The sequence below is a fragment of the Saccostrea cucullata genome, unplaced genomic scaffold, assembly GCF_032062105.1.
Source record: "Saccostrea cucullata isolate Sc308-1 unplaced genomic scaffold, CSIRO_AGI_Scuc_v1 ctg11028, whole genome shotgun sequence".
NCBI lineage: Eukaryota > Metazoa > Mollusca > Bivalvia > Ostreida > Ostreidae > Saccostrea > Saccostrea cuccullata.
Genome location: NW_026923409.1, coordinates 2675 through 13552, shown reverse-complemented (window position 1 = coordinate 13552; position 10878 = coordinate 2675). Strand labels below are relative to the sequence as shown.

Genomic DNA, 10878 nt, shown 5'->3' with positions numbered 1-10878 from the left:
AGAACATCGAGGAATGGCATTTGCAAATCATCTGTTTCCATCGTGAATTTAATATCCGAATTCATTTGGTTAAGTAAATCATAAAACTCCGTTAGTTTATTGACATCCTCCTCCCATAAGATAAAACAATCGTCTAAAAATCTTTTCCATTTAGACCGTATTTTGTTTGCAGATTCTATCCCCCACAACGTACACAGTTGATCATGTAATTTATGTTCTAGATAACCAAGGGTTAATGTTGCATAGGTAGGTGCGACTTTTGTCCCCATTGCTGTTCCCTTAATTTGGAGGTAATGATGGTCTGCAAACTCAAACGTATTGTTATCTAGAACTAATTTTAGAGCCTCTAGGATGAAGTCCCGTTGAAACCTGTTGTTTAGAACATCGGGATAATTTTCAGTCCAGAATTTGACAGCTAGCAATCCCAATTCTGTAGGAATATTTGTATACAAACTTACAACATCCAGTGTGACAAGTTTGGTGTTAGAGGTGACATGAGTAGGTAAATGATTTATAAAATCAAGATCGTCTCTCACAAAGCTGGGTACTTTTTGACAATATGGTTTTAAAAGTATATCCAATAAATGACTCAGTCTTTGCGTTTGCAGATGAAGAGTTCGGTCCTCCTACAATTGGTCTGAAGCTTAAATCAGCGGGATCAGCACATGTAATACATATACTATTTTGCTCTTTTATGGCATCCTTTATAATTTTAGACTTGCAAACAAAATACTCTATATATATATATATATATATATATATATATATATATATATATATATATATATATATATATATATATATATATATATAACCAAATGAATTCGGATATTAAATTCACATATTCAACTACAGAAATTTGCAAATGCCATTCCTCGATGTTCTTGTAACAAAGGATAATACCAGCTTAAATACGGATATTTACTATAAACCAAACACACACCAATATCTGCATTTTGGATCACAGCCATCCCCATCACACTAAAACAGTTTCTATACCATATAACCTCGCAAGAAGGATATGCACCATTGTGAGTAATACCAATATCAGGGATATTCAACTGGAGGAATTAAAATTGTATTTATTAAACCAAAAATATCCAGAACAACTTGTAGATAATGGTATAAAGAAAGCAAAGGAGTGCGATAGAAGTCAGTTACTTTTAAACATACGACGTGCGAATGACGTTGAAATAATTCCATTTGTGCACACGCATAACCCGAGAAATCAAAACATGAGTTCAATTATTCATGAATTGAACAACGTACTTAGAGAGGACGAACAAACGAAAAACGTATACAAGAATTGTCGTTTTATCAACAGTAAACGCCAACCCAAAAACCTAAAGAGAATACTTTGTTCTTCCCAATTCAACGACCATACTTATACAGTCTCTAAGTGTAAGAACCCTCGATGCAGTACATATGAATACATGTACATTACAGAAGGGACCAGCTATAATTTCAATGAGAGTGAATTTAGAGATAAAAAAACATGTCATGCGATACAAATAATGTCATATACGCCATCACATGTCCTGGATGCAAGGAATATTATATTGGTGAAACCGGCAAATCTCCGTGCCCGTGTACGTGTACATAAGCAACACATTAGTACACCCGAATACAGACAAATTCAATTAAGTTCGCACCTGGAGGGTGTGGTAAAAAACAATTTAGAATTTTCCCTTTCTATAAACTCAGTTGTGCCACTGATATCCAGAGACGGAAAAAGAAAAACATTTTATTAGTATTTTTCAGCCAAAACTTAATAGTGTTTTATAAATTACTTGTGATTTCCCCGTACTTTTGTCACATTGTATCTATGACGTCATAATAAACATTTAACGTTCCGCTTAACATGACGTCATAATCACTGTTACTATGATACATTAAAGCTTCTGAAGATTGAAAATGAAAGCGCTAAAGCTTAACTGAGGATTTTTGTGTTTTCTTTTTACCATTTTTTAATATTGTTATCCGATTACTGAGGCCTATTTAAATTTTGGATATACCTAACCAGTGATCGAGATGGAATCACAAAATTCTACATATGAAGAACGAAAGGATGTTGACAGTGACATTTTGTTAGCGGAACTTTTAAAGAAAACGGATGTAACAAATCAACTTCTTCAAGATTTAATTGAGGTTTGTAGTAATTTACTACCCACGCATCAACTCAATTCAAATTTTGATTTAAATCACTTTGTGGATGCAAAAGAAACAAATTTTAAAACCGTGCCAACGCCAAATTTTGAGGACAATATATTTCCAACTCAAAATACAGAGGGAAGTTAATGAACTTGCTTTGCAAAATGAAAACCAGAATTAAACAAAGGATCAAAAAATTGGATATCTCATCCAGGAAACAAACCTACTTTAAACAAATAAGTAATGCCAACCGCGCAGAATATTACGAAAAATGGGTAAACCTGGAAAATCTTTAATCCCTAGGAAATTCAGAATCAAGCCAATTATGGTTTACCTAAAGTGCAAACAAATGTTAGAATTATAAAGGATGTGATAGGGGAAATACAGCTACTCAGAATAGGGCAGAAAACAACCATAAAAAAGTTATGTCCATTGACCTAGAAATGGAACGCATACTGAAAACTAAAGCAAACGGCAGAATATTAGAAATACTTCAAGATATGTGGAAATCTGAATGCCTAAAGGAGGAACAAATCTCATACAACAGATGGAGATACACAAAAATTCTGGCTTTTGGATTATGAAAAGAATTACTGTAAGGAACTTACTAAACCCAAAAACACAAGACTACAGCAATTGTCCAATAGACAAGTCTCTAGGAAAAGTTACGCGTCCGCCGTTAGAAACAACTCAACAAATAATTCTACAGAAACTGTGGACTTCCTATGGAAAATGCAACAAAAGCAATTAATACATTTTCGGGGAAACGAAAATATAAAAGGATGAATCAACAGGAGAACTCTAAACACATGAGTTACAGTTCTCGTTCAGCCATTTCACAAAACCGACCATTTCCTAAGCAGCACAGAGACATACAGAATCGGGACACAAGCATAAAAACCACCGAGGAAATGGTACAAATATTTAACAACCAAACTTTTACAGAAAAAAAAACAACATACATCGGAAGAGGGGTACACAAGTATTTTTTAGGAGGAGGCAAAATGAACCAAGGTCAAAGATACAAAAATCAAATGCCACAATTATAAGCAACAGCAATGACGGGGACACGTTCAAGAATGTAATTAAGATGGAACCAAAAATATTTAATCTTTCCCATAGACAACTAACGGATTCGCCATAACACTGTCTAAGGGTCTAAAATACACCCCTTTTTAAGTAAATAATCAAGAGCTTAAAACGGATATAAGCACATACTAAATGACTCAGGCTACGTGAATATTTTCATGAAAGTGATACCAGTGAATCTGATTCCGGTCTACAGACGCAGAAGAAACAGACCTTGTTAGAAACAAATCCAAGTTTAACCCAAAACGAGGAAGAAATAAAACTTTGGATGCTGTTTGCGACACATTGGAAAATATTCATTTCCCAAATAAACCCAGGACTATTAAACCAAACCTTTCTAAGGAAGAAGAAAAGGCTCTTAAAAACCTCATGATCCTACCATCATAATCAAAGAGGCCGATAAAGGAGGCGGAGTCGTCCTTATGAATAAGGATTTTTACAAAAGTAAAATTTTACAAATGTTGCAAGACAATAATTTTTATGAAAAATTGCGCAACTGTATATGAAGAAAACCATTACAAAAATAAAAAACTTAGTATATGGACCACTATCGGAGGGCTTAACAGATAAGGAAAAGGACTCCTGACAAACTTTTTCCTGAGAGTCAATTCTATGGTTTACCTAAAGTGCACAAGTCTAAAATTATAAAGGATGCCATAAAAGAGCAAAATAGTATATGTATTACATGTGCTGATCCCGCTGATTTAAGCTTCAGACCAATTGTAGGAGGACCGAACTCTTCAACGCAAAGACTGAGTCATTTATTGGATATACTTTTAAAACCATATTGTCAAAAAGTACCCAGCTTTGTGAGAGACGATCTTGATTTTATAAATCATTTACCTACTCATGTCACCTCTAACACCAAACTTGTCACACTGGATGTTGTTAGTTTGTATACAAATATTCCTACAGAATTGGGATTGCTAGCTGTCAAATTCTGGACTGAAAATTATCCCGATGTTCTAAACAACAGGTTTCAACGGGACTTCATCCTAGAGGCTCTAAAATTAGTTCTAGATAACAATACGTTTGAGTTTGCAGACCATCATTACCTCCAAATTAAGGGAACAGCAATGGGGACAAAAGTCGCACCTACCTATGCAACATTAACCCTTGGTTATCTAGAACATAAATTACATGATCAACTGTGTACGTTGTGGGGGATAGAATCTGCAAACAAAATACGGTCTAAATGGAAAAGATTTTTAGACGATTGTTTTATCTTATGGGAGGAGGATGTCAATAAACTAACGGAGTTTTATGATTTACTTAACCAAATGAATTCGGATATTAAATTCACGATGGAAACAGATGATTTGCAAATGCCATTCCTCGATGTTCTTGTAACAAAGGATAATACCAGCTTAAATACGGATATTTACTATAAACCAACCGACACACACCAATATCTGCATTTTGGATCAAGCCATCCCCATCACACTAAAACAGCTATACCATATAACCTCGCAAGAAGGATATGCACCATTGTGAGTAATACCAATATCAGGGATATTCGACTGGAGGAATTAAAATTGTATTTATTAAACCAAAAATATCCAGAACAACTTGTAGATAATGGTATAAAGAAAGCAAAGGAGTGCGATAGAAGTCAGTTACTTTTAAACATACGACGTGCGAATGACGTTGAAATAATTCCATTTGTGCACACGCATAACCCGAGAAATCAAAACGTGAGTTCAATTATTCATGAATTGAACAACGTACTTAGAGAGGACGAACAAACGAAAAACGTATACAAGAATTGTCGTTTTATCAACAGTAAACGCCAACCCAAAAACCTAAAGAGAATACTTTGTTCTTCCAAATTCAACGACCATACTTATACAGTCTCTAAGTGTAAGAACCCTCGATGCGGTACATGTGAATACATTACAGAAGGGACCAGCTATAATTTCAATGGGCGTGAATTTAGAGTTAAAGAAAACATGTCATGCGATACAAAAAATGTCATTTATGTCATCACATGTCCTGGATGCAAGGAATATTATATTGGTGAAACCGGCAACACTCTCCGTGCCCGTGTACGTGTACATAAGCAACACATTAGTACACCCGAATACAGACAAATTCAATTAAGTTCGCACCTGGAGGCGTGTGGTAAAAAACAATTTAGAATTTTCCCTTTCTATAAACTCAGTTGTGCCACTGATATCCAGAGACGGGAAAAAGAAAAACATTTTATTAGTATTTTTCAGCCAAAACTTAATAGTGTTTTATAAATTACTTGTGATTTCCCCGTACTTTTGTCACATTGTATCTATGACGTCATAATAAACATTTAACGTTCCGCTTAACATGACGTCATAATCACTGTTACTATGATACTATTATAAGCTTCTGAAGATTGAAAATGAAAGCGCTAAAGCTTAACTGAGGATTTTTGTGTTTTCTTTTTACCATTTTTTAATATTGTTATCCGATTACTGAGGCACTATTTAAATTTTGGATATACCTAACCAGTGATCGAGATGGAATCACAAAATTCTACATATGAAGAACGAAAGGATGTTGACAGTGACATTTTGTTAGCGGAACTTTTAAAGAAAACGGATGTAACAAATCAACTTCTTCAAGATTTAATTGAGGTTTGTAGTAATTTACTACCCACGCATCAACTCAATTCAAATTTTGATTTAAATCACTTTGTGGATGCAGAAGAAACAAATTTGAAAACCGTGCCAACGCCAAATTTTGAGGTAAGCTCATATCAGTCTCCAACTCAATTGATACAGAGGGAAGTTAATGAACTTGCTTTGCAAAATGAAGCAACCAGAATTAAACAAAGGATCAAAGTAAATTGGATGCAAACTCTCAACTCCAGGAAACAAACCTACTTTAAACAAATAAGTAATGCCAACCGCGCAGAATATTACGAAAAATGGGTAAACCTGGAAAATCCCGTAATCCCTAGGAAATTCAGAATCAAGCCAATTCGGGGAGAACCAGTAGAACAAACAAATGTTAGAATTGAGACAGCTAAGAACCGTGTGATAGGGGAAATACAGCTACTCAGAATGAGGGCAGAAAACAACCATAAAAAAGTTATGTCCATTGACCTAGAAATGGAACGCATACTGAAAACTAAAGCAAACGGCAGAATATTAGAAATACTTCAAGATATGTGGAAATCTGAATGCCTAAAGGAGGAACAAATCTCATACAACAGATGGAGATACACAGAAACCTGGCTTTTGGATTATGAAAAGAATTACGGTAAGGAACTTACTAAACCCAAAAACACAAGACTACAGCAATTGTCCAATAGACAAGTCTCTAGGAAAAGTTACGCGTCCGCCGTTAGAAACAACTCAACAAATAATTCTACAGAAACTGTGGATCTTCCTATGGAAAATGCAACAAAAGCAAAGAATACATTTTCGGGGAAACGAAAATATAAAAGGATGAATCAACAGGAGAACTCTAAACACATGAGTTACAGTTCTCGTTCAGCCATTTCACAAAACCGACCATTTCCTAAGCAGCACAGAGACATACAGAATCGGGACAATAACGGTAAGCATAAAAACCACCGAGGAAATGGTACAAATAAACAACAACCAAACTTTTACAGAAACGAAAAAACAACATACATCGGAAGAGGGGTACACAAGTATTTTTTAGGAGGAGGCAAAATGAACCAAGGTCAAAGATACAAAAATCAAATGCCACAATTATAAGCAACAGCAATGACGGGGACACGTTCAAGAATGTAATTAAGATGGAACCAAAAATATTTAATCTTTCCCATAGACAACTAACGGATTCCGAAATAAAGTTACTGTCTAAGGGTCTAAAATACACCCCTACGCCTCAAGTAAATAATCAAGAGCTTAAAACGGATATAAAAGCTTATACTCGGCGACTCAGGCTACGTGAATATTTTCATGAAAGTGATACCAGTGAATCTGATTCCGAGTCTACAGACGCAGAAGAAACAGACCTTGTTAGAAACAAATCCAAGTTTAACCCAAAACGAGGAAGAAATAAAACTTTGGATGCTGTTTGCGACACATTGGAAAATATTCATTTCCCAAATAAACCCAGGACTATTAAACCAAACCTTTCTAAGGAAGAAGAAAAGGCTCTTAAAAACCTCAGCGATGATCCTACCATCATAATCAAAGAGGCCGATAAAGGAGGCGGAGTCGTCCTTATGAATAAGGATTTTTACAAAAGTAAAATTTTACAAATGTTGCAAGACAATAATTTTTATGAAAAATTGCGCAACTGTCATGAGAAGAAAACCATTACAAAAATAAAAAACTTAGTATATGGACCACTATCGGAGGGCTTAACAGATAAGGAAAAGGACTACCTGACAAACTTTGAATTCCGAGAGAGTCAATTCTATGGTTTACCTAAAGTGCACAAGTCTAAAATTATAAAGGATGCCATAAAAGAGCAAAATAGTATATGTATTACATGTGCTGATCCCGCTGATTTAAGCTTCAGACCAATTGTAGGAGGACCGAACTCTTCAACGCAAAGACTGAGTCATTTATTGGATATACTTTTAAAACCATATTGTCAAAAAGTACCCAGCTTTGTGAGAGACGATCTTGATTTTATAAATCATTTACCTACTCATGTCACCTCTAACACCAAACTTGTCACACTGGATGTTGTTAGTTTGTATACAAATATTCCTACAGAATTGGGATTGCTAGCTGTCAAATTCTGGACTGAAAATTATCCCGATGTTCTAAACAACAGGTTTCAACGGGACTTCATCCTAGAGGCTCTAAAATTAGTTCTAGATAACAATACGTTTGAGTTTGCAGACCATCATTACCTCCAAATTAAGGGAACAGCAATGGGGACAAAAGTCGCACCTACCTATGCAACATTAACCCTTGGTTATCTAGAACATAAATTACATGATCAACTGTGTACGTTGTGGGGGATAGAATCTGCAAACAAAATACGGTCTAAATGGAAAAGATTTTTAGACGATTGTTTTATCTTATGGGAGGAGGATGTCAATAAACTAACGGAGTTTTATGATTTACTTAACCAAATGAATTCGGATATTAAATTCACGATGGAAACAGATGATTTGCAAATGCCATTCCTCGATGTTCTTGTAACAAAGGATAATACCAGCTTAAATACGGATATTTACTATAAACCAACCGACACACACCAATATCTGCATTTTGGATCAAGCCATCCCCATCACACTAAAACAGCTATACCATATAACCTCGCAAGAAGGATATGCACCATTGTGAGTAATACCAATATCAGGGATATTCGACTGGAGGAATTAAAATTGTATTTATTAAACCAAAAATATCCAGAACAACTTGTAGATAATGGTATAAAGAAAGCAAAGGAGTGCGATAGAAGTCAGTTACTTTTAAACATACGACGTGCGAATGACGTTGAAATAATTCCATTTGTGCACACGCATAACCCGAGAAATCAAAACGTGAGTTCAATTATTCATGAATTGAACAACGTACTTAGAGAGGACGAACAAACGAAAAACGTATACAAGAATTGTCGTTTTATCAACAGTAAACGCCAACCCAAAAACCTAAAGAGAATACTTTGTTCTTCCAAATTCAACGACCATACTTATACAGTCTCTAAGTGTAAGAACCCTCGATGCGGTACATGTGAATACATTACAGAAGGGACCAGCTATAATTTCAATGGGCGTGAATTTAGAGTTAAAGAAAACATGTCATGCGATACAAAAAATGTCATTTATGTCATCACATGTCCTGGATGCAAGGAATATTATATTGGTGAAACCGGCAACACTCTCCGTGCCCGTGTACGTGTACATAAGCAACACATTAGTACACCCGAATACAGACAAATTCAATTAAGTTCGCACCTGGAGGCGTGTGGTAAAAAACAATTTAGAATTTTCCCTTTCTATAAACTCAGTTGTGCCACTGATATCCAGAGACGGGAAAAAGAAAAACATTTTATTAGTATTTTTCAGCCAAAACTTAATAGTGTTTTATAAATTACTTGTGATTTCCCCGTACTTTTGTCACATTGTATCTATGACGTCATAATAAACATTTAACGTTCCGCTTAACATGACGTCATAATCACTGTTACTATGATACTATTATAAGCTTCTGAAGATTGAAAATGAAAGCGCTAAAGCTTAACTGAGGATTTTTGTGTTTTCTTTTTACCATTTTTTAATATTGTTATCCGATTACTGAGGCACTATTTAAATTTTGGATATATATATATATATATATATATATATATATATATATATATATATATATATATATATATATATATAATCCAATAAAAAGTCTCAGTGGTCGGTATTAAATACTTAAAATAAAAAAGAAAACACGAAAAACTTCAGTAAAGCTTTAGGCCTTTCATTCTATCATCAGAAGCTTTACAAATAAACAACTGTAGTAACATAGTAACGCTACACAATAATTGGTGGAGTATATGACGTCGTTATTATGAAGTCAAATGAATTATGACGTCATAGTTAGCAGCTCATTGCGTACAGGTAAAAGTACGGGAAATTTTCAAGTTCTTAATAAAATGCAGATAAACATATGCATACATAATAAAATCTAATAGATATACATTACATCAGATTGTTAAGCTTTGGTTTTAACACACAAATAAAATGTTTTTCTTTTTGGCGTCTACAAATATCATTTCCTCCTGCTACTTTATAAAACGGAAATATCGGAAATTTCTTTTGTCCGCACACGTCTAAATGTTCATTTAATGGTATTTGACTATACTCTGGAGTGTTAATCTGTTGCTTGTGGGTACGAACCCTGGTACGGAGGGTGTTACTGGTCTCACCTATGTAAAATTCACTACACCCTGGACAGGTTATTACATATAAAACATTTTGTGTATCACACGGCATATTGGCGTTCACTGTAAATTTTCTGCCGTTAAAGTTATAACAAGATCCTTCAGTTATAAAATCACAGGTTCCGCATCGGGGATTTCCACATTTAGTCACTGAATAAGTTCCTTCAAAATTAGAATTACATAGGAGTCTTTTCAGGTTCTTGGGTAGCGTTACTATGTTACTACAGTTGTTTATTTGTAAAGCTTCTGATGATAGAATGAAAGGCCTAAAGCTTTACTGAAGTTTTTCGTGTTTTCTTTTTTATTTTAAGTATATATATATATATATATATATATATATATATATATATATATATATATATATATATATATATATATATATATATATATATATATATAATCACGATGGATGGCCATTCTGCAAATATGACGTCATTAGTTTGATGTATTTCTCGGTTTTATGCAGAGAAGCTTCAAAATGATTAACTTTGTAATTAATTTCATTCAGAAAATAGTGGCCACAGCCGTCGTCCATCTCGATTTTTTGGATAGATTGTGTAAAATGATTTGAAAAATCAGATATCAAAAATCTTTTTGGGCGATGCATGAGCTGTATGTTTTTTGATAGAAAATTCTACTGAAAATTTGTCTTTTGCAACTTTACAAGAAAATACAGTGTACGAGAGAGTGCACAAGGTCATGGCACCACAAAAAGCATTTACAAAGCAGTTTGTATTTCTTTACCGCATGGAGTTTAATAATTCAGAAAGGATTAATTTTAATTTCGTATAT

General features: G+C 34.3%; 1 protein-coding gene across 1 annotated transcript; it reads left to right on the top strand.

Annotated features, from left to right (window-relative positions):
- Positions 1-6982: 6982 nt before the first annotated feature.
- Positions 6983-8612, top strand: LOC134263937 (uncharacterized; the record flags this gene model as incomplete). The annotated part of the gene is made up of 2 exons (XM_062746289.1): positions 6983-7439; positions 7533-8612. Coding segments are annotated over exons 1-2 (1537 nt in total), but the record flags the coding sequence as incomplete, so codon positions are not given.
- Positions 8613-10878: the final 2266 nt, after the last annotated feature.